Source organism: Phalangium opilio, unplaced genomic scaffold (genome assembly GCF_054372755.1).
Source record: "Phalangium opilio isolate 3A_F unplaced genomic scaffold, DU_Popi_V2 ptg000009l_1, whole genome shotgun sequence".
Lineage (NCBI taxonomy): Eukaryota > Metazoa > Arthropoda > Arachnida > Opiliones > Phalangiidae > Phalangium > Phalangium opilio.
Window position 1 is genome coordinate 9,565,859 of NW_028324146.1, and position 24,439 is coordinate 9,590,297.

General features: G+C 37.4%; 3 protein-coding genes across 3 annotated transcripts; 2 read left to right on the forward strand and 1 right to left on the reverse strand.

Annotated features, from left to right (window-relative positions):
- Nucleotides 1-513: 513 nt before the first annotated feature.
- On the forward strand, nucleotides 514-1,289 carry LOC149713733 (zinc finger MYM-type protein 1-like). The gene is made up of 2 exons (XM_089844499.1): nucleotides 514-1,044; nucleotides 1,107-1,289. The coding sequence occupies exons 1-2, from the start codon at nucleotides 514-516 to the stop codon at nucleotides 1,287-1,289; spliced, it is 714 nt and encodes a 237-aa protein (XP_089700625.1).
- Nucleotides 1,290-15,224: 13,935 nt separating this feature from the next.
- Nucleotides 15,225-19,825, forward strand: LOC149713734 (uncharacterized). Its single transcript, XM_089844518.1, has 6 exons — nucleotides 15,225-15,393; nucleotides 15,487-15,560; nucleotides 15,616-15,778; nucleotides 18,062-18,399; nucleotides 18,567-18,930; nucleotides 19,057-19,825. Exons 1-6 carry the CDS (start codon nucleotides 15,225-15,227, stop codon nucleotides 19,581-19,583), a joined length of 1,635 nt encoding a protein of 544 aa, XP_089700644.1. The 3' UTR covers nucleotides 19,584-19,825.
- A 1,110-nt stretch (nucleotides 19,826-20,935) lies between these two features.
- Nucleotides 20,936-21,595, reverse strand: LOC149713735 (uncharacterized). The gene is made up of 2 exons (XM_089849067.1): nucleotides 21,316-21,595; nucleotides 20,936-21,060 (listed from the first exon to the last, which is right to left on the reverse strand). The coding sequence occupies exons 1-2, from the start codon at nucleotides 21,511-21,513 to the stop codon at nucleotides 20,956-20,958; spliced, it is 303 nt and encodes a 100-aa protein (XP_089705193.1). The 5' UTR covers nucleotides 21,514-21,595; the 3' UTR covers nucleotides 20,936-20,955.
- Between the last annotated feature and the right edge of the window lie 2,844 nt (nucleotides 21,596-24,439).

The following is a 24,439-nucleotide window of genomic DNA, read 5'->3' on the forward strand; positions in this document are numbered from 1 at the left end:
TCAGCCTGCTTCTGGGAAAATTATTCCGAGGGATATTAGTGTAGATCAAGATTGTTATCCTGTTCAGCCAAGACTTTTTTCCTTTCCAAGAAAATTAGATGGGACGCAGAAGAGAAGTTTCAACAGTTCCTGGTACTCTAAATATCCAAAAGCTAGCTCATTCATCAATGGTTACAGCGACTGGAAAAATTGCGGCACTAGTTTCCATAAGCACTTTGACTCAAAATCAAAAGACTCGCCTCATCAGTTAGCGTATGTTAAGTATATATCTTACGTTCAGCCAAAATCTCATGGAGCGATTTCAAGCCAATTAAGTCAGCAACATAAGGCTGACGTTAAAAGAAACAGAGAAGTACTGTCTGCTCATGTTGAAGTAGCCTTATTGTGTGCGCAACAAGACATAGCGTTAAGGGACATAGAGAAAAAGATGAGTCTGAAAACCGGGGAAATTTTCTGGAAATATTGGAGTTGATAAAGAGAAAAGACCCCAATTTAAAACATAAATCAGAGAGTATGCCAAACAATGCTAAATATACTCACGATTCTATACAAAACGAAGTAATTGACATTTGTGGAGAATTAATTTCAAAAATGATAGTTGAAGAAATTAACGAATCCGGAGGTTTTTACGCTGTTATAGCTGACGAAAGTAGGGAGAAGGGTGGAGTGGAACAACTAACTGTCTGCTTAAGGTTCACTTTTAAAGGAAGTATTAAAGAAAGGTTTATTGGCTTCTACGATTTGCACGCTTTTGATGCATCCACCATTGCTTTCACGATTATCAAAATATTAAGTGAGAGTGGACTTAGTGTAAGGAAATGCGTAGCTCAGAGTTATGACGGAGCGAGTGTAATGTCAGGGAACGAAAGTGGCGTTCACGTTCGCATTGAAAACGAGGTGGGTGGATTATGCCCTTACGTTCATTGCTACGCGCACCGTTTAAATTTAGTGCTTGTAGACTCCTGCACTGATATTTCTCAGGTACGAGAATTGCTGGTTTGCTGCAGGCAATTTATAACTTCCAAAGTAACTCTACCGTTAGAAGTGAGATCTTTGAACGTACGCAAAAAGAATTAGCTTTCAAAGAGGTTTTGAAAATGCCTCAGAGCTGTAAAACACGATGGTCGAGCAAAAGAAAGGGAATCAATTACTTCAAAAGTAGATTAGATTCGGTGTATTTAGCATTAGAAGATATAGTTGAAAATGGAAAACTGGACGAAGCAGCGATTTGGGGTCACATTGGCGAAAACCACGTTGGCGAATATTTAAATTCGCCAACTTTTACATAAGAAAAATACTGAAAACCAGTTTGGCGAAATACAAAATTTATTAAAAACCATTTTGGCGATGTTTTTTAAATATATGAAATTTATTAAAAAAAAATTTCGCCTTTAACACGTTCGTGTACATTCCAAAATGAAATAGGAAATAACCGCCCACGGCACCTAGTTCCTATATAAGTATCTTCAAAGTACGCTGCAAAACCCATTAGTTCGTTAGGTATTATTTGCAATGCCTGCTGACAGCGACTTCTGCCAAGTTTTTAGAGTTGTTTGGTTCGTGTGATGCATGTTGACCATCAACCCAAGCGTTCCCTCGTCCATTTGACCAGATTCCTTGGCGTGAAATAATAGACGCATTGCAGATTTTGCGCATATCACAGTAGTAATATTCCGTATCTCCGATTGTTTTCAGTATAGAATGAAGAGCTAGTTTATACGTTCTCTTCCCTTTGGACCAACTTAAATTCTGACAACTATCCATAACGAAAGTAATTTTCATTGTGCCTTATATATAATCAATGTTAAAAAATGTCTTCATAAAATTCGCCAACGTAGATTACCGTAAAAAACTAATTCGCCAATATGTATTTTTCGTTCAAAAAAATTCGTCAAAGAGGAAATTAAAAGATTTGCCAACGTATTTTTCGCCAATATGACCGGGTACCGAAGCAGCAGAGTGCAGGGGTTATATTTTACAATTGCAAAATTTTAGCAATTTGGTAATGCTCATAGTTTTAGGTGAGGTTTTAGAAAAGACCAATTCCCTGTCCGACGTATTGCAGAATTCAAAACTAGTTTACTCTAGAGCAGTATATTTGTGTAACGCTACCATCGAAGCCTTGAGGAACATTAGAAATGAAGAAAAATTTAACGAAAATTGGGCAAAGTGGTTAAAATGGCTGACAAAATTTCAGTTGAAGTGCCAGATTTTAATAGCCAGCCCGATCGTCGACGAAAAGGAAGGTTGTCAGAAATAAGAAACTTAATCAAAGTGTAGTTTACGGTACAGTAGGCCAAAGAAATAACGAAGAGATGAGCCTTGGGCAAAAACTAAGAGGCTCATTTTACGAGGTGGTTGATCAATTCATATCGGAAATGGAGCAACGTCTGATCGACAATACAAAGCTAATGGATGGCCTTAGAGCAAAGCCTAAACTTCGATTCTTATTTCGTGCGAGGGGACAATCATTCTGCGACTACGAAACAGAAAACTCCTAAAAACTTATAATACTTTAAATTTAACGCAATAAATCCAATTATTATACTGTATGTAATTTGACTAAACCGGGGGAGTGTTCACCTTCCTTTCCATTTCTTAATAGAAATCTCACGAAAATGTACCTTCCTTTTTATTTTACGATAACTAGACACCGAGGGGCTAATCACTATCAGATTCCCAGAATGTAGAAATTTTAGCATTGCGAAGTGCAGGACTTTTAAGGATTATTTTTAATCCTTTACAGTACGCTGGGTCACCGGCCTCTCAGTTATAAGCGAACTCCGCCCATCCCATTGAACAAGGGTCATTGCTAGTCCACGATAAACCTTTTGGCGCCAGTAATTTCCGTGAAGTCGGACCTCGTCTTTTCCAAAGGTTAGGTATTCTGGCGCGAAGTGAATATCAACGTCATCAAGGCGAGGGGGTTTGACTTGTATCTAGATTATCAGATGAATAGTGCTTTTTCCTTCTTTTTTTTAATATCTCGCTATAAACCATTTCGGAAATTACATTCAAAGAAACCGACACACAGGAGCGTGGCCGCCATTGCGGCATTCTCCATCTCGCCAAGATGCACCGCTTGAGGCAGTGCGCTTTAGCTAGCCTCCGGCTTGTATAGTGACTCGGGCTCTTAGTGAGAGAGAGAATACCCCAATGGAGGCCTCGCTTCTGTGTGTTGGTTTCTCTGTACGTAATTTCCGAAACTGTCTATTAAAATGGAAAATCTGCCTGACAGTATGACCGGGGCTAAAACCCGAGAAAAATAAAATAACAACCAGTCATAGTTTCATCTCTTGGAAATTTCTTATTGAAATAAGACGGTTTTAAACACTTTTATAGTATCTATAATATTACATCGTTCAATTAATTAATTTATATTTATTTACCATAACTTTAAGCTCAATTAAAACTATTAAACAGGCCGGGCTTTGCTTATTGATTCTAATGCTTGACAACGGGACTGGGTTGTTAAAGCAAAAAAAGGATTTATGAAATTAGTGTTCGTGTTAGTTTGGTATATGATTTCAACAGTTTTCAATGCATAGGCATGAGATTTCGAAAATTATGCCTCCGCGTTAAAAGTGAAGCAAATTATTTATTAGTTTGTCAATTATGGCTGTAAGTTAATCAGTTTAATAGTACTTTTAAGGATTTGCGGGGTTTTTCTGGTATAAGGGAAGAATAGTTTTTGAAATCCCCTATAAAAATGGCAGCCTCTTTTTACTTTTTTAACTTTGTTAGTAGATTATATTTTGTTTTCTTTTTTTTTTCTTAAAACCTTTTGCCTATTTCAAGACGATGATGTCAATAGAAAACCACGTATACCACGATGAACGTGAAGATGGGCCAAGCATTTGGCCTCGTGTTTAAAACCTGCTAGTAAAAAGCTCTCCTATACTCTTTTAGTGGCTTGGAAGCACAGCAAAATCAGTATCTTCCACACTTGTTTTTTGGGGGTTTTATAAGGTGCTCACAGACTATAGACCGCCTTGCATTCACTAGGTATATGAGGTGTCTCTAATCTCTCAACGTGCCAAAACAAACGGAGAAAATCTGCCCCTTTCCTCGAGTAAAAGCATCGAAAGCCTTATGTTAGCATTGAAGGGACTATTTCTAGTTTCAATAGCATGATTCACAATAACAGAGTGACAGTGGCGTGCTTTGAAAATAAAGACGGTTAGTGGTTAGTAAAAAAATCCGCATTGGTGCAATGAACTTAAGGTCCGTCCAGACTACAGGTAGTTTGCAAGCTTCGCTCGCGCGCTCGCTTTCTAAATTCGCGCGCCTGGCACGCGCCCTGTCTACACACGGATTCTCTAGAGAGAGCAAACGCCACGCCTATAAATTTTTAACCAATGAAAACCCTACGTGTTCAGACAGTCTGCTTCTGCTACTCTAAGCAATCTAGGTGCTGGTCTGGTTGAGGGTTGAAATGGATCGTTTACAAAAAGAAATTAACGAAGAGCAATTAATTGAGGAAGTTAAAAGGTTCCCTGAACTATGGAACAATAAGCTCCAAATATATAGGAATTTAAGAAATAAAGATGCTGCATGGATACGCATATCCGAAAGAATGGGATACACAAGTAAGTTGAGCCAAGGCTTATCACATATTTCAGTCTTTTTCAGCCTTTCAGGGTATAATAATTTTAAATTTAGATACCTAGTAATGAAATCTGTATTTTGGAATTTAGTTGAAGAGTTGCGAACGAAATGGAAAGCGTTGCGAGACAAATATGTTCGCGAAAAAAAAATTATTACTTCAACCAAAGTCAGCGGAAGTGGTAGAAGTTGTCGTGAGGTTTGGGAATTGTTTCAACATATGGAGTTTTTAAAAGATACAGTCAAACCAAAAGCGTAAATTGTTTTTTTTACAATATGATGATAAATATTATTATTATTATGTGGATTGGAACTGATTTCATAAATTGTAAACAAATCAATATCCATTAACGATTTTTGCCTTCGTAATGGGGTACGATGGAAATAAAATTCATATTTATCAGTAGTATAATAATAATAATAATAATAATAATAATAATGTCGACCAGTACTAATTGAATTTATTTAATTTAGCACCACAAGTAACATGACTGTAGCTGGAAAGACAGCAAATTTAAGCGAAACGACGGAGCCAAAACAAGCCCCTTTAAATCAACCGTCTACATCGTTTGTTGTCGAAACCGATATAGGAGATGATTTTCAAGAAAGCATATTACCAGTCTTGCAAGACGAAGAAAGGAATGATGACAAATCAAATGAGGGCTCCAGTAACTTCAATGACGGCTCCGACATATCGAGCTCCAACAAAACTAATTCAAGCAACGGCACTAAACGAAGTGTGGACAGTGATTTTGGTTGTGGAGTTAATGAAAATGGTGAATTTAAAAAGAAAAAACAGCCAAAAAAAGATCAATATGAACAGACTCTCTTGAAGATTTGGCGAGAAAATAGTGAGAAAATCAACAGTGGTTGTAAAACACCTACACCCCAAGCTATAAATTACAGCGCTAATGAAATGTTTATGCTAAGTTTGGTCAAAGATCTGGACTCTTTGAAACCTTCTAATCAGAGGAAAGTAAAGAAATTGTTCATGTCCACTATTGATGAACTACTAGTTGAGGAGGAGCAAGAAAAAAACCAAGATAAATGAAATTAACAATTTGAACAAAATTTAGCTTTACTTCTTTAGTAGACCTGTTTTTCAATAAAACTATTTCAAAAATAGACATTAATAAAATGGCAACACTTGTTTATTGTGGCATTGGAAGTTAATAAAACATTTTAATTATTTTTGAAATATTTTAGTTGCTTCGTTTTTGCCAAGGCAGTTGACCAGAACCAAGAAAATAATCTCTGAATTCATCTCGGATTGCTGCATTAATTTTTTTATGACCTCTAGTGCCTTGACGATTTAATTGAACTAGATATCTATTTGGATTTTTTCTCCATTCACCACTCTGCAAGTTTCCGTCTTCATCTATGTAGTCGGAAAATTTTTGTGGGCAATAAATTGGAGCATTATCTTCGTCATCCTTCGTTATTAAAAAATTATGCAGGCAAACAACTGCTTTCACAACAGCTTCGGCATTTTGTGGTTCCAAGGGAATGGCGTTTCTCAAAACCTGAAATCTAGCGCTGGATACACCAAACGCATTTTCAATACACCTTCTTGCACGAGATAGTCTATAGTTAAAAATATCTTCACTCTCTGGTAGAAATCGTCCAGAATATGGACGCATCAAGTGGGTTTGTAAAGGAAATGCTTCATCCCCAACAAAACAGAATGTCATCTCATCCCCATTTGCCTCTATTATTCTTGGATCAGGGAAGTAACTGTCATCTTCAATAACTTTTCCTAAATCTGAAGCAGCCAAAACTCCACCATCGCTGATTCGTCCAAAGTTCCCGATATCCACAAAGTTGAATTTGTAAAATGCATCGCAAGATGCCAACAAAACAATACTATGGTGTCCTTTGTAGTTAAAGGGCTCCTTCGGACCCTTAGACACATGGCCCCGCGGATTTCCATCCCCTCTTCATAGACGATCTTCCTCAACACTTTGCCCCACCGATTTCCGACCCCTAAGTAGTTCCCTCCTTGTTAATATCCCCCTTCTTTCACTCCCTCCCTCTGGTTAGGTAGGGGGGCTCGGAAATCCGCGGGGCCATCTGTCTAAGGGTCCGAAGGAGCCCTTTAAAGTACTGGGATCCAGAATTTGGTGGGGCAATCAGCTGAATGTGTTTCCCATCTATGGCACCGGCGCAGTTGGGATAGTTCCATTTCTTGAAGAAGTTAAGTGCAGTGGACATGATTGATGTTTCGGATAATGGTGGTATATATATCGGATGCAGGACTTCCCAAAGAATGTTACACGTTTCCGGAATTATTTCGGCCACTGTTGATTTTCCCATCCGAAATGCGAGTGATAAGGAACGGTAGCTATCCCCGGTTGATAAGTACCTAGTGTTTGGACGTTATATGCTATAATATTTTAATAAACAATGTAAAATTCAATTTCTTACCTCAGGGTTAAGTACAACCTTTCTTTCGCCGATATAGTTTTTCGCAAATGAGTGCTTTCCTTTCTCAGTTGATTTTTAACTAGCCCAAGTAAATAATCGAATTGAGCTGGCATCATTCGACAGTACTCTATGTACAGTGGGTCACCGTGAATTTCATTATAGAGTCTCAATTTAGGGATCAAATTGTGGAAGTCTCCGTCTGTCTCTCGGTCAGAAAATACTTCCCTAACCCATATTCTTCTATTTTTACTACGTCTTTTTCGATGGTTTAATAAAAGCAGCGAGAAAATTACTAAATTATTTAGTGCCAACTGTCTATGAACTCTACACATCGGCGCCATCTTAATCTGCTACTACTTCTCTCGAAAAATGACGTAATTCAACGCCACATCTGATTGGCTGCGAGGCCGCGAGCGACGCGAAAATCTTTGACATTTGAAAGATTTTTTCTTTACTCGGCGTACGGCGCGAGCGAAGCGCGCGAACGAATTTCCTGTGTGTGTACGAGAAGCGTAATGCGCGCGCGAAGCGAGCGACCTCGCGAAGCGAAAAAAACAGGCTAGTGTGGACGGCTCTTTAGCCAAGAGTTGTTGAAGACGAAGTGTAAATACTCGAAGCTAATTTCGTGCTCCGAAAAGTAGAATCCTTCATTGTCCGAAAAGAACTTTTTACTCTCGGGATCTAATTTGAGGAATTCTCCCGCTATCCAAGTCAGATAGATGTCCTCTAGAATGATAGCATTCTCCCCAAAAAGAATAGGCAGGTATCCATCACGAGTCAGGTAATCCGAAACACTAGTGACCATTTTCTCCTGATCGAGTGCGTATAGCCATTTCTTAACATCTGGGTCCTGGGCAGCCTGTAGATAGGAAACCAGTGAAGTCAGAAAAATAGAAGAACTTATCATTTAACGCCTATTCACCAAATATTTCAGATTGTCGAAAGCTCCGCCATTTTTCACAATTATAATTGGAATTTCTGATTTGATCAAGTCCGAGAGAGTGTCGATGCGATTGTAGCTTTCCGTCGTGAACTCCGTCCGTAAGAAACAACCCAAGAAAAACAGAATGAAAGTCACTCCGATCAGCCAGGACGCAGAGAGCAACCGACAAGTAATGTGGGGCAAAACAGAGGGAATCGCTGTTGGGAACATAATTATGTCTGATTATTTAAATTTAAGCGAGCGCTTAATCGCTTACGTTCAGGGCAGAAGAGCGACGCGTTTTCCCAGGCATTTTCTAGGGATTCTCGTGCCATTTTCTTGAAAACATTCTTGGTGGACATCGATTTGTATTTGTTGGTTACGATGGAGTGAACGACGAGCAAAAGTGACAGAAGAACCCAAGTGAACACAATAAAAATCAACACCTAATTGAATCGAGAATTGAAATTAAAGAATTGCGTGGTGAATGAAATGTTTATGGTGCGAAAAATACTGGAGTTTCCATATTTAAGAAAGACAAGGAAGTTGACAAGACTCTCTTCGGGGCGCCGGTCACGATAATCGTCCTGGCAGTATCGAACACCGGAGACGGACCGAAGTATTCATGTCGGCCACCGAATAATGCACGTGGCATGGGAAACAGAATAAAAGGAGCATTCTAACAAATATTAAGGATTATGAGAAATTATTTTATCAGTAGAGCTAAATTTTGGTCTAATTTCTTTTTCACGCACTATGAAAACATCAGCCGCAGTAATTAATTTGGAAAAGTCGTCAAAGTTCAAATTATTTCCTTCGTAAATTACCCTAAACACGATTGAGAAAATTATATTAAAGTAAGAAATAAACATGATATTATTGAATGAATTTGGTTGTATCTGGAAATATAAGATCATCATTCGAAAACGGATTTACGTGATCGAGTATTTAGAAGAAAACTAAAACTCATCGATTAAGGATTAGAAATTTCGAATAATCGCCGGTTTGTAACCTTCAAATTAAACGAGTCGAAACCGGAGAATAATATTAAAATTCTCGAATATTCGCACACTCGACCCATAACCATGAAGTTGCAAGTTAAAACACAAGCCTATCCGTTTGACCCAATCCAATTACTCGAATCTTATTTCAAGGAATACAAAAAATACTTCATGTTAAGGGATCTTTTCAAATAATCCGCTATGGCATTGTATCGTAATACTTGGTTCTCCATCACCCACGACTCCTGATAAGAAATATTTAAAGTTCAATTGCCAAAAAGAAAATAACACACCACCGAACGTTTCAAAATTCACCTCCAGTGTCGTCACGTTTACAAGAGTCTCTTGGGTGTACCTATAATTTAGATAAAATTTCAAAAGGGCAATTACATTAATGATTTTAAAATGCAATTTGTACCTGTATTTAAAAAATCGATTATTTCCCATAAATTCCAGTTCGTTCAGTGCCATTATTGGAGTTACCAGGAAATCCTAGCTTCCACTAAACGAAACCTTTAAAGGCTGTAAAGAGTCGCTGATAGATTTCTCGTTTTTCATAAGTAAAAGCATATGTTTATTAGATTCCTATATTTCGTAATGGTAGAGACTTACTGAGAGCTAGTTCGAGAACGACGCGATAATTGACTACACCTAGTTTTGCAGTTCATCTTCCTATTTAGTCTGTACTAAGCCTTGACAGCGTCTCACCATGCGTCGCTTTACGAAAATCTATGACCTACGTCACTTCATATTAAGCTCTCAATAAGCAGTGACAAACTCATGGAAAATATCTTATGAACTTGTGCTAAAAGCGTTGTTAAAACGGAAGTTGTTGTCCGTTCTTGCTATATTGAAACAAGAAGCCTCTGACTGTCTAAGTTCTAAGATCAATAAAAATAAATCCTCGTTGTTTTTGTTATGTAACTCAAATAACAGCCACGCAAAGTGTGTCTGCCGGAAAGTAATGAGTACCCAAAGCTTGACTAGCTTCTTTGTGAGTGAAGAATTGTGCAAAATCAAGTCATGGTTCTATGTAACAAAGAGGGAAATACAAAGGGGTAAGACTTTTCCTTTCATCTCGCTTTTTGGGGCCTTCGCTGTAGTCATTTTGTATCATGTGAGTTCGCATAGACGGCAAGGTATCATGAGATTGCGCATAGACAGATGACCATGTAATGCGCACCGATACTGAGGGTTGCCTACGTTTTATTTTATAAAGAAAAGGTCTATTATGTAACAAATAGTTATGAACCCATCCTGTGTGAAAATTTAAGCTTATGCAAAATTAGGGAATTTTAATCCATTAGGAAAAGAGAAAAATAAACAAGCCTGGAAGTTAAGCTATAATAACCGAAGAGAACTGTAAGAATTGTACTTGCTTTTAAAGACAGGAATCGTGTATTTCTTCATAAGTAATATTCCAAATTTGGGTAATCCGTCATTAACAACCTGCTAACTGTGTTTGCCCTTAACCATTCTCTTTCCGAACATTAAAAAGCGTCTGCTGGATAATGTATCAAGGTATGCTATTTGGAGAAATGTGGCTACACTCAATGTTTACTTGCAACCAGACAATTTGATCAATAAGGTTTATAACTTTTTGTATGGTAACTAAAGGCTATTACAACGCTAGAAGGAGTAAAGATAAATATAGATACGAACGGATTTTCTAAACTAATTTTATTTCTTCTAAGGCTGGAAACAGCCTAATGCTTCGTCGCTTTTCTGCAATTATCGTAAAGGTAGAACCTGGGAATTTCTGACATCTGTAAGTAACGAATGTGTACTTCTCACTTTATATTGATTTGGAAAAATAATGATGGTAGTTTTTATTTATACAATTTAGACTTTGGTACAATTTAGTCTTCAAGAACTGGAATAACATTCAAGATTTGAAATTGCAAATTTTGTATCAATAGTATATAAATAAGAGTTCTGGATAAGGGGAAATAGGGATTGTTTTCAAATTTTGGCCTTTCATAGCACGGCAGAGGCCGTCAAAGGTAGTTCGGAGGGTCCCTACACAAATCGACGAGGGGATTGGATTGTTGGCGTTTCAGAGGAGACCGAATTATTTGTACGACAATTATCTGCCTAATCATCGGTGCTTTCCCTGACGTATTACCGGAGTCTGGTGTCGAGACAGAACGACGAGTTCTCAAATTTCCCTTCTGAGAGAGAGAACGTTTTCAGTATGCTTAAATAATTTAGTATAAAGGAGCGTGAATTAAAAATTCTCCATAGCGATTGCACATACAGCATTGACAACAGGGTTTATAATTTTTCTGAAAAAGGGAAAAAGGGGCTTGTTTTTAGTTTCGTCGATCTAAGGGTAAAGGAGAGGCGGACTAAATATTACGGTTAGTGCATACCTCGGAATCGATCGAGGATTCAAATATGGATTGATTTAAGGGTTCTGTAGAAAGTCCTGGTATAATTATAAATTATCAATTGTAATTGTGCAGTCTACATATAGGGTTTAAGATTCAGATTGGTCGGCAAGGAGAGGACGTAAGTTTCAAGGTTATAAAAAAAGAGAGATCTAGTTTCGTTACGATAAAAGAACTCGAGGTTTTGGGCTTTCATAAAATGTTTATGCGTTCTTTTCACCCATACGAGACAGTCGTCTGCGGTGCAGTGTTTTTGTAATTAATAGAGGTAAATCGGATTATAGGAGAGAAGAAAAAGAATTTTTTTGGCGCAATGTTAAATCAAGTTACAGTATTTCAGTCTTTGAACAAATCGCGTACGGTGGGGTGTAAGAGACTCGCAAAGTTGGATACACGTATATTGTGATAGAAGCAACACGGGTCAGTCATGGATTAGGGATATACTCTATGTAATATATCGAGGGGTATACACACCCCATTGAATATAACGTGGATGGATATTATTAAGTAATAGTTTTCAACGAAGATATACAGTTTATCTACAAGTTATATTTTGTTAATAACGAATAACAATAATGGGCGTTAATACCCGTTTAATTTCTTTCTGAATTCGTACCTGGTTTTGTGCACATTTTGGAAAGCGACAAAAAATGTATGTCATTATCGTATTAGATTTTTTCTGGGGGAGTCGTTGCCAATATATGTTGTAAAATAAAGGTTGGAAGGAATCCCCTGCATAGTTGAAGTAAACTTTATGAGAGCCAAGAACGAACTCGTCGTTAAGGAACTGGCGTTTATGGTTATTGAAACGGGAGAAAGTCGTGTTTACACTTTTTGGTCACCTTTCCCCCACAACTAGCTAAACGTAAAAGACAGGGCTTTAAGTTCCTCGATCACCAGACAGAACAAAGCCATAGAGATATTTATAATATAATTTCGTGTTAATTTCTCTGAATCGGCTCTCTTGCTCGGCAAGGTGAGGACGTAAGTTTCACGGTTGAAAAAAAGAGCGAGCTAGTTTCTTTACGATGAGAGGTAGATCGGAGTATACGAGAGAAGAAAGAGAAATCCCTACAACGAGCTAAACGTGAAAGACAAGGCTTTAAAATCCTTGATCTCCAGATTCATTTATTTACTTGTTTACTTACTTATTTATTTACTTGTTCAGATTGTGTGGCAACTGTCGAACGCAGTATAGAAGTCACTGCAGTAAAAAAGTGAGAGGGCTGATCGCCCGCAGTAATGGGCAAATTTCGAAGCACTTCATATATATATATAAGCATAAAGCATTTAAAATACTTTAAAATGCGAAGTGTGAAGACAAATACGTCGAAGCTACAAGCTTCTTCACAAGACTAAAACTACATAATAGCACTAAGTATTTTACTTAAAGCAAACAACGCTTCGCCAGTTTTAGCTGCTTTGAACAAAACAGGTTTAAGGTTCACGAAGCATCCAGTAGCCAAAGCACAAGGAAATAGGTGATAGGGTCCTTTCTGGCGAATATTGAAGCATTTTGGAAACTACGTACAGTGCTTCACGGTCAAAAATGCATAGAGCCCTTCTTAGGCAATTCCCTAGGTGTAACATAATGATCTGAGTTTCACATAGATCTAAACAAAACACGCTTTCGTTTACCCAACAGTCATTGTTAAAAACAATTTAAAGTGACTTCATAATCAGAAATAGGCAGGCTAGCTAGCCCTTAAAATATACATGCGTCATTATACTTGAAATCTAAAAAACTTGAGCCAGCAACCCATGTGTTTTAAACGGAATTCAAACAGAATTAATAACGCGGTTGTTTTTTTATTGAATTCAGTATCATAAACCCAACACAGTCGATTACATCACCCTGTTGCTTTTGATGAAGATATTTTTTAATCTCTGAATTGTAGAATGTAGACAATTTCTCGAAAATTTTGAACCGTTTTAACACTTTCGTATCGAGTGTTCTGTGATATCGTTTCGCCTTAGTAGAACCGCAAGGGATCAGTGAACGCTTATCCACGGCATTACACGGACGTCGTCAGGTACTTATGATTTGAAATATTTTACCTTAAATATACTTAACGTTTAAAACCAAGCCTTATTTTGCAAATTGAACGTTTCATGCTATATAATCGAGATCACTGAGTCAAAAGACTTGTCTCACGTCTTTTTCCAAATACCATTTTGCCTTTGACAAGCTGCTTTGCGATAGTAATACGATTTATATGGCGCCAGTGTTGTTTATTCATACAAACTCAAGTGGCATATCTGAATGTCTACGTTAAACGTTAAGATTTGGAAGACATATTTATGATCGTCCACTATCGATCTTAAAGAGTATGGGAACACCATATGCACAAAGTAAAGCGCCGGGCCAGTGGATCCCCTACAAGGTCACTTTATGAACTCCAGTTGTTACTTGGCGTAAGCCGGAGGCTTTTGTAAGCGAGATTTCTAAGTGCTAAAATCGCGCCCACTAGCCATCGCCAAGCTTAACCCGGAGTTCAAAAAGAAAGTCAACTTGTAGGGGATCCACTGGACCCGCGCTTTGCTTTGTAGGATATATTTAAATACAAATGTACTTAATTAACGTGTTTCGTGTATCGAGCATTGATCTAGTTTTGTTATGTGTATTGATTATTCAACGTTTTAAAGCTCAAGTTTTGGAAATTTTCGAGTTATTTAATAAGTCCAACTAAATAGTATAGGATATTTTTAATTTCAACAGAAAAATAGCTCTGCGAATAATAGTAGACTCGAAAACTACACTAAGCCTTGCCTAGGTATCAGCGGTATCCCGATTCCCAAGCCGCCGGCGGCTAAGCTCGCCGTAGCCGCGGGAATAGAAAACATTCCTCGTAAAAAAACAGATACACACGGCGTCTTAAATAGTCCAAGCAAAAGCTACCGAGATTGATAAGATCTTTGTTCCTTATTCCCAAATAATCTTTCGTATTGTAAATAGTTTTATCTGAAGAATATTTTAGACACCATACTCAGTCTTTATAGTAGTTCCCTAATTTATGTGCCTTGTAAATTGGTTCTTAAGGCGGAAGGATACGAAAGAGCCTCGTTACCGAATTTTGTTCCTCCGCGTAAGGGGAGGTTCTTTCCTAGGAGCTTAGAGAATATCGTGTAGCTCACCCAGGCACATGTTACGTACTTCATGTCTAAATCCTAATCGGCTTCTGCTATCATGAATTCAATTATACACTGAACCATATGACCCACTCGGTTTGACAATCACATGTTTTAATTAAAATAATTCTGTTAGTAAAACAAATCAATTGTCCTCCTAGCATGGCTCATTCTGGGGGACAGAGGAAACGGCGGGACTACCTAATGACGGTCATAACGTATCTCGAGTGGGAAACAGTGGGTTAAATATCACTAATGATGCCAGATTTTCTCACATTATAAGACATGAACAGTTTCTGGAAAAGTTCATGGCTGGGAAGTTTGGTACCAGCATTTTACATGAACATTTTACATACTTGGGTAGTATTCCGAACGGGGAAAATTTGCCCTCTAGGAAGGTAGTGCTCGAATGTAAGCACTGTGGGGCCACAAAATATGGAGATAACTCGAGCAATTTTGATCGACACATCAACGTTAGTATTTTGTTAGGCAAATTGAGTTTTAAAGTATATATTAGCATTTAATGCTATTTTTCTGTACACTCAAAGAAAATGCACCCTACCAAAAAATTAAAATCTAAGCTTAAGAAAAGACCGCTAGACGAGTTTTTAAACTTGCCTATCAGCATTGCTAAGAAAAAAAGGGTCGCAAAAGTAACCTAGAACCTCGATACAACAACGTCATTTTAAAGAGTTCCTTGTGGATCTGGTCACTGTGGATGGATTTCCTTTTAGTATCACCGAAGGCTGGGCAATGCGCCGTATGATTGAGTATTATGTGCCACAAATCAATTTACCGTCGAGAAGGACACTGGTGAGAGACCTGGAGAAAGCAGTAAATGGCATCAATGGTCGCATTAAAGAGGTAATGAAGTCAGTTCCAGCGAAGACCTTACACTTGACCCTAGACTTGTGGAGCAGCCGTAATCGTGAATCAGTGTTGTGTGTACGTGGGAATTTCATAAACGACGAGTGGGCCTTTCAAAATGTCTTGTTAGGGTTTGAACGATTTTCAGGCATACATACCGGTGAAAGTATTTTAGCGAACGTGAAGGGTGTCTTAAGAGGCGCTGGGATTAACATCGGACAGGTAAATATAGCTACGTTTAAATATTCCAGTTGAGTAACACTTGGGAAATCCTCAGATCATGTGCATATGCGCGGATAATGCCTCAAACATGATCAAAGCGTTCAACCTCAATTCATTGTTTGAAGACGAATGGTTGCTTCACATTCAGTCGGGAGCCATCTTTGCTTTGGAGGCGCAGGAAGACGAGGAAGGTGATACACCTGAACATCTTGATTACGGTCAATACTCTTTAACAGTTCATAAAAAGTTTTAGCATCTAGTATCTCTAGTTAGATAGACACATAGACTGAGAAGATCGTTTTGTTGACAACGTTCATGTGAGACATTGTCAAATGCAGATGTTAAGTAGGCTGCAGAGATCTATTGGAAACCAATTCGATTACTTTCTTGACATTGATTTGTTATAATCTTTCAAACGGTGTAAACGTATTTATTTGAAACTTATAACGTTTGGAATGCTCAAATTATAGAATGTATGTTGGCTTACAATTTAATCGACTAGATTATTAGACTTTTTGCAGCTAGATTGGGCTATTACTTAATTTCTAAGTACGATTAGCACTTTTTATGACTAAAAAATATTCAAAATTGCAATCCAACACTAAAAGTTAATAACTACTTCAATTACAAAAACAGAACTTGAAATGTTTTATTTCTACTACGCTTGACGACTAGTTTTATCTCGATACAGAGGCATCATGACCTGATGATATCTCTGTAGAGGTACGAAACTAGTCGTCACGCTTGGAAAAATTACATTTTGTTTCGTTTTCTTTTTGGAACTAAGAGTTTTGTTTAATTAAAGTAGAATTTAATTGTTTTATTGCTTCTTACTATATGGTCCATAAAATTACATTGTGACACTTGTTAAGGCTCCAAAAGTCAAAGTGTTCTTCTCTGGATTCAGTGTTTTCAATAAACACTTACTGTGTCTCACTTAAGATATAGTTAAAAGTATTCATGGTGTTTCTAAAAGGTCCGGAAGAAATCAAGGAGGTTGTTCGATGGGTCAAACTGAGTGAAAAATGTCTATGGACTTTTAGTCTAACGTGCTCCTTTGCGACGTTATGGGCCCTTGAAAATAGGCCTTAGAACAACGTAAATCGTCCAAATAGTGGAGGTAGAATTGTACCATTGACCAAATTGTTGTCCAATTTATGCATAAGCAAATGACCGAGATATAAGAGAAATAATAAGGTTGTTAACTACTAGCAAAGGTGCATAAACGTGTGCAACGGTCTTAAACTATGACCAGCTAAATGGAGAGCATTTCATTAAGAAGCGGTACGTAAACATTTCAAGTAAGACACTAAACTTTGGCCAGAACTACTTGACCTCAATGTATGGCTTTACTACGTTTTCGTTTTAGATGTTCACAGAGAAGATTAAATGTGACAAGAAACCATCAAGTACCATAATGTTAATTTCATAATTAAACGGAATCAGGAAGTAATTACAAAAAGGGTTCGAAATGCTTTCCGTCGGCGTTGATACAAACTTGGGCGCGTCGAATAAATGACTGTATAACCCGTTCGAAAATCCCTGGAGTGTTGCGTATGGCTTCGCAGGCATCAATAATCCTTCTTCGTAGGTCATCCACGTCTCGCACTTCACGTTCATAAATTAAGTCCTAAAGGTAGCCCCAAAGAAAGAAATCCCAAGGGTTTAGGTCCGGAGATCTGGCAGGCCACGCAACCGTTCCACCACGGCCTATCCACCTCAAAGGGAACGTTTCATTAAGATGGCCCTAACTAGGAGGAAAAAATGCGGTGGTGCAAACCACATGTCTCGTTGCATAGCCAATGGTACGTCGGATGATGACCTACGAAGAAGGATTATTGATGCCTGCGAAGCCATACGCAACACTCCAGGGATTTTCGAACGGGTTAGACAGTCATTTTTTCGGCGCGTCCAAGTTTGTATCAACGCCGACGGAAAGCATTTCGAATCCTTTTTGTAATTACTTCCTGATTCCGTTTAATTATGAAATTAACATTATGGTACTTGATGGTTTCTTGTCACATTTAATCTTCTCTGTGAACATCTAAAACGAAAACGTAGTAAAGCCATACATTGAGGTCAAGTAGTTCTGGCCAAAGTTTAGTGTCTTACTTGAAATGTTTACGTACCGCTTCTTAATGAAATGCTCTCCATTTAGCTGGTCATAGTTTAAGACCGTTGCACACGTTTATGCACCTTTGCTAGTAGTTAACAACCTTATTATTTCTCTTATATCTCGGTCATTTGCCTATGCATAAATTGGACAACAATTTGGTCAATGGTACAATTGTACCTCCACTATTCGGACGATTTACGTTGTTCTAAGGCCTATTTTCAAGGGCCCATAACGTCGCAACGAAGCACGTTAGACTAAAGGTCCATAGACATTTTTCACTCAGTTTGACCCAACGATCAACCTCCTTGATTTCTTCCAGACCTTTTAGGAACACCCTGTGTATGCCTCATTCGTAACATTGTGCATAATTGTGCCTCTTTTACAGAGTTTTGGAGCTCCATGAATACCATATTAGGTGTAGAGTCTGTTGGGCATATCGTGGATTCCGAATTTGCAGATGACGACACGTCAGAGGAGTTAAATGTTGTACCTGATCCTTCTTGGAAGCGTAAAGGCTGTGTGGCTCTAGTAATCAACGCCAGTATTAAAAAGGACGCTGATGCCACTGCTTTTATTAAAACCATTAATGATATTATTGGCTTTTTTCGTGAATCACTTATTTGGACAGAAGAATTAAAGAAACGAACTGACGGTAGGGACTTAATTCCTCTTGGTGGAACTAGATGGAATGTTCTGTTTTACGCCATTGAGCGTATATCTGAGGTATATCTTAATAGGAAACGTTATCTTCTTTTGTTTTGAGTAGCTTCGTAAAACAGAATAGCCTCATAAACTCAGCAACTATGGCACATTATGTTTTTCCAAGCTGCTTAATGATAATATAATGAACGTATGATGTTGCAACATGTAAGTCTCGTTTAATTAATTAGCCAAACATGATTGCTGCTGTCAAAGCCGTTATCATCAAGGCAAAGAAAGAAAGGGACCTTTCGATTGATTTTCCCACCCTTCACACTGGCATGGTTGAAGAGGCTGAAGAGATGCTGCATTTACTAAAACCTCTAAAGGACACAACAGATCGACTCCAATCTAACGGTATAATAGCACCTGAAATTATCGGGGAACTACTTCAGGCCTTCGACAAGGTCTATGAATGCCGAGCAATTCACTTTAACTTAATGCGTGACGAAATTCTCAGTCAAATGGAAACAAGGTTCAGCAATACTGTTTTGGACGTGGACTTTGTGACAAGCACATTGCTAGATCCAAGGCAAAAGCTAGCACCATTTGATGGTAGCTATCCTAAAAAATGCAGATTGCAATCTTTTTATTTTCGCTGTTGCACATTACCGTAGCTAACTGCAATTGTTGCGTGTATTAAAAGGACGCAATCTTGATCCTATATTGCTTTGTTTGCAGAATACTTCAGTAACCCTTCCTGGGGTGAGCGTTATCAACGAATAAAATGCCCAATGAAGAGCAAAGCCAAAGATATAGTATCAACCTTACTTTTAAAGGAAAGTAATGTGCGTACAGCCGTGGATGCGCAGGTTTCCAAAATGCGGTCAGGGAAACTAGGCTACTTGACACGTGTTCCGTCACCCATGGCTCCCAATGGCCCAGCTAAAGAACTTGACATTTATCTCGCGGAAGATCTTCTTAGATATCCATCAGCCGATGAAGATGACGACGGTATTCCAGAATCGCAGGCCATCCTTGACTACTGGCGCGATAACGCAAAAAGATTTCCTCACCTTTCCAATCTCGCCAGGTGCTACTTGTCCATTCCAATTAGTTCTGCTGATGTTGAAAGATCATTTAGTATGGCGGGAAATTATCAAAGAGCGAGAAGGGCAAATCTGTCATTGAAACACGTTGCAAACATCTTGACGTATACGGAATATCGAACGGAGCAAATAAAATGCATGACAGACTTGCAAATATGAACATGTCAAGAATTTCAATGACAATTGTTGGTTTAGTATAGAAGCGTCCTAACGTATTAAAATTAATCGGTCATTTTACACATTTTGTCTAACTAAATTAATATGGTACTAAAGTAAAATACTATTAACTCGAATTGCCTTTGTTCTGTTTTTATTTGACGAACTTAAGGTAATATTACTTGAAATATTGAATTTCTGTAAAATGTCAAGAATATTAAAATTGTTATCTCTCAACCGCAAAATCCATGGAAATGTTTTCCTTTTCCTTTTCTAAAAGAATATGATATCTGCGTCATTGAACATTCACATAAAATACACGAAGCATTTTAGAGGAAAAGAGCAATGCTTCGCGCTTGCTTCGAAGCAAACGCGCCGCGAGTGCAGATGAGATTCCATAATGTAAAGATATGTACCGAAAAACTTTACCTCATTCACACTCTAAACATGAAGTACATAACGTTTTCTATGTTTCGTTGAAGTTCAACAGTAAATTTCATAAAAACTAAAACGGTTCGTTAGATAAATGTTATTATCTTTCCAAATATTCTATCTTCAACTAAGAAACTACTTTCCCAAAAGGGGGTACATATTTATTTAACCTTCTGAAGATAATAATAGTTTTGCCTTTATAAAAGTAAGACATTCTGAAATGTTTGTTTTGCTCATATTTAAAATTGTTTTTTTCGAAAAGCAAATATTGTTAAATGTACATTTTGCGAATTCGCCCGTCACTGTAAGGGAGTAGTTTAAAGAGACGACGACGAAGGCGGATCAAATCTTCCGTTTTATGTCTCCGTAATATTTTTTCTCCATCATAGATGGCGACAAAATAAAAAGTAAACTTCATGATTAAACAAACACATAGAACAGGGCTGAAGTTTTTTCTTGGAATTTATTACTACTTTTTAGGTATTCTTCATCTTTATCACTAGAATTTGTGTCACTTTAGGAAATACCCAGTACCCACCAATTTGCCACCTAAATCAATTTACAAATAATTTTCAATTATTAATTAAATATGCAAAACTTTAAAATTATTACTGTATATCTTTTTTCCATTATCAATTTCAGATTCCGACTCCGATATTTCATCTTAAAGAATATGTTATATAATAAGCAAGATTTTGTATTGCATCAGAAACTGAATCTTTCAAACTTACAATTATGAGGCTCGTTTCCATTATAAACTTCTACTACTACCGCAATTTCACCTTAAGGAATATTTTACACAATGAATAAATTTTTGCATTTCACAAGACGCTACATATGCAAAACTTTAACCTACTATTTGGAAGCTTGTTTTTATCATCATTTTCAAATTCCGAATCCGATATTTCACGTTAACGGATATTTTATTCAATAAATTACAAATTTAAAATGATAAGTTAAACTTACCATATAAATCCAAGCCTTCAGGCTTATGGCTGCTCAATTCAGAGCTGTCAAACATATCTTTAACAACCTTATTACCTGTTTCCTTAACATAAACAGAACAGGGAATTAGTTCATGAAATAAACAGTTTACACTATAGAGTAATTTTTTTCTTCTATATTGCAACATCATAACCCAAGTGATCTCCCCCTGTTCGGGCAAATTGTATTCTCTATTACAAAAGTGCCCCTAAAGCAGGGGATACACAGTTCACACCCCTCTCTAAAGAAATTACTCTATAGAGGCTAGAGAAATTTACTATCGTTTCCTTCGCCAGTAAATGGATAACAAGGTATTTACAACTTCGAAAACATGTTCGTTGGCCTTCAGTTTTGTTTTCATAATTTGTTTAAGTCGATTTGATTTGGCGGCTACTGCGTCTGGTTCATTTAGTCTCTTTCTGGGAGCTTTCTTTGTTTCTGGTGTGGTTGTAGTAAATTTCACTCTCTTTTCATTCATGTGACTCTTAATTTCATCTTCTGTGTCTGTAAAGAACATTTTTCACAAACCCAAAAAAGTTAATTATGAAATAAACTATAAACTAGAAATTATATATTTCAAAGATGAAGGAATGTTTAACAGGCACTTTAATTGGGCTGCGAGTCAAGACTAAATTAAAAGTAAACTGTTAGCAATTCCACCTCCCTTTAAAATAGATAGATTCCGGGTTATAAATTAAAACATACTGCTTAATAAAAGGATCAAAACTTTAAAATTTGTTTCGTCAGTTAAGTTATCTCCGCCTTCATTCGGCTCACAACAAAGGTCATCATGATACTTATTAAAATCATCACAAGTCCTTGGGTTAAAGTGAAGGATGTCCTTAATATCTATTATCTTTTTAGAATTATTAGAAATTACTTTGACTAAGGCATATTTTTGACTAGGGTCATTAGTTTCAGTCTCTTGAACTACTGCACGAATGATGTCTGTTTGAATGAAATCGATTGATCTTTTTTTCTTGGTAACTTGAATGGAGGACTTTCTCCAATTACTTGACTTCATTGGATATGGCATGGTTAAAAGAAGGAATACAGTTACCCGAACAAAACTAGACTATTAATATTAAAAATATTAAGGTTTCCCTTTATCTCTTTGTTCTTGTTACAATAAAAGGGCTGGGGGAGAAGGCGGTTGACATACCACCCTTTATGTATGGTTAGGTTAGGTGAGATTGGATTAGGTTGTCTAAAATAAAGGACGTCACAATCACTGCAAACCCCTAAAGAGCATTTATTTTAAAGTAATTACTCCAAAGAGTAGGGCTGAGATTTCCGAGTTAGTATATTGCATTATGAATGCGCTGTTGTTAGCAATTACACTGCGTACGAATTTAAGACATTCTTCAGAGTGAAGAAGGCTTTTTTTGAGCAACTGACTGCAAATTTCGAAGCTTCAGAGTTCTATCCCAAAGAAAGACCACAAGGTAATTAGTCAACCATTGTCATAAATAACCATTGGCACTTTATCACCATAGGCATTTGGGTAAAATACTTTACTAAAGGTAAATATTTCAAGGTGGTGGTCGGGAACTGATGTCGCCTAAAAAACACATATTAGCTTTTCTATGGTTTGTTGGACACCGTGGAGAGACTCTAATTAAAATTCCAGACCGCTTTAATATCACTAAAAACTTGGTGCGAAACATAATCACACGAGTTAATGCGTACTTGGATTCTTTTGCGAAAAGTATCATTTGCTGGCCAAGAGATACATCACCGATAATGGAAGGGTTCATTCTATTGCACAGATTCCACGCGTACTAGGTATCTCATATATTCACTGTTCATCTGGTACGTGATCCACGACCCTCATTATGAAAGGATAACTATTTATGCGAAAGGGGCAAATTATCTGTTGATCACGCAGATGGCATATGTTTCCAATCATTTTATACATTACACTCACATAATCTTAGGTTCAGTTGATGGCAGTCATGTCGTAATAAACGCCCCACATAGCACGCCAGAGACGTATTTTAACCGCAAGAAGGAATACTCAATTCAGGTAGATTAGAGTCAATTTTACAATACCCTCGCTAGCTTAAATGACCAGATCTATAATGGTCACACTTGTTAAAAGTTTCAGGTCATCTGCGATAGCAACCATCGTTTATTGGACATATTTTGTGGCTACCTTGGTTCCGTACATGACGCTCGAATCTATGCAAATTCGTTTATCTACCCTAAGCTGGCAGACATATGTGCAGGTATTTAATAAGTGTAATTAGAACGGTTCTTCTCACAGTTGAGTGTAAAAGTGAATTATCCTTTGCTGCCACAATTGTGACTTACTTCCCTATTGCTAAAGAAAGCTTGCAATTCCAATGTACAGGTATTAGAGCCTGGAATGGACTGGATCAATGTACCTAATTCCAGGCCTCAATTATGGTATTTAAGAAGGCTAAGACGGCCGATAATGTGACACACATTAATGGTAAACAGACATCTTAGAACACAACTGGCCCAATGTACCCCGTTTACTATTGTGCACGAACTCTTTATCGCTTTGGCAATCAACACTTTCGTCGTTTTAAGTCGGTTTTTATGACTGCTTCTTGATTTTACAGATGGATGCATTTTGGGAGATAGCGCATATCCTCTAGATTCCTTTTGTATGGTACCATTTAAGCAAAATGGTCACTTAAGCGAGGCACGAAAGCTTTACAACTACAAACACAGCCAAACCAGAGTTGTTATTGAGACAACTATCGGGCGCTTAAAACGAACATTTCCAATTCTAACATTTGTAAACCTCAGGAAGGTTGAAATAGTGTGCGATTTAATAATATCCTGTGCCGTTTTGTACAACTGGTCCCAAGACCCCAATGACAAAGACATGGAAGCTATATTAAGTGATGAAACATGTAATGCTCCATCAGACATGTGTGACTATATAGATCGTCCAATTGATGTGGAGTGTGGTGTTCCTTCGACACGACAAGCACTACAAAAACGCAATGCCTAGTCAACACCTTAGCCCATGCCCAGCAATTTGGTTACTTGAAATATCTTAATTATTTATGATCTGTGTATAATTACCCGTCAAGCGAACATAAAGTGATCAAAATGGAACAAATAGTATATACGTTTTTTTTAAATGGTGGTACTCAAGAAAATCTACACATTTCCGGCTGATAAAATCCACTTGGAGAGGAGATTACTAGTTTGTTTCAGAATATTCTAAGTGTTTCATTTACATAGTGTAATGTGTTGATCATGTGATGGGAAAGGGCAATTGTAGTGGTCGAGAATTAATGTACTATTTGATTAACAATTAGCCATTTTAATTTCTGATGCATTCCATATGTCCATAAATAAATATATATCTTTGAGATAGAAGTTACTATTTAAAACGCACTTTTATTTCACTATAGAAACGAAACATTCGTGTTGTGTAATTAAAGTTCTTTTACAATTGTCTA

Bases quoted from the DNA above. Each gene is read 5' to 3' on its own strand.
- LOC149713733 (XM_089844499.1), top strand. From the start codon at position 514: ATGCCAAACAATGCTAAATATACTCACGATTCTATACAAAACGAAGTA. The intron at 1,045-1,106 runs GTGAGATCTTTG...AAAATGCCTCAG, and splicing joins AAGTAACTCTACCGTTAGAA to AGCTGTAAAACACGATGGTC.
- LOC149713734 (XM_089844518.1), top strand. From the start codon at position 15,225: ATGCGCCGTATGATTGAGTATTATGTGCCACAAATCAATTTACCGTCG. The intron at 15,561-15,615 runs GTAAATATAGCT...GGAAATCCTCAG, and splicing joins CTGGGATTAACATCGGACAG to ATCATGTGCATATGCGCGGA. The intron at 18,931-19,056 runs GTAGCTATCCTA...CTTTGTTTGCAG, and splicing joins AAAGCTAGCACCATTTGATG to AATACTTCAGTAACCCTTCC.
- LOC149713735 (XM_089849067.1), bottom strand. From the start codon at position 21,513: ATGTTCTTTACAGACACAGAAGATGAAATTAAGAGTCACATGAATGAA. The intron at 21,061-21,315 runs GTAAATACCTTG...GTTTATGTTAAG, and splicing joins ACGAACATGTTTTCGAAGTT to GAAACAGGTAATAAGGTTGT.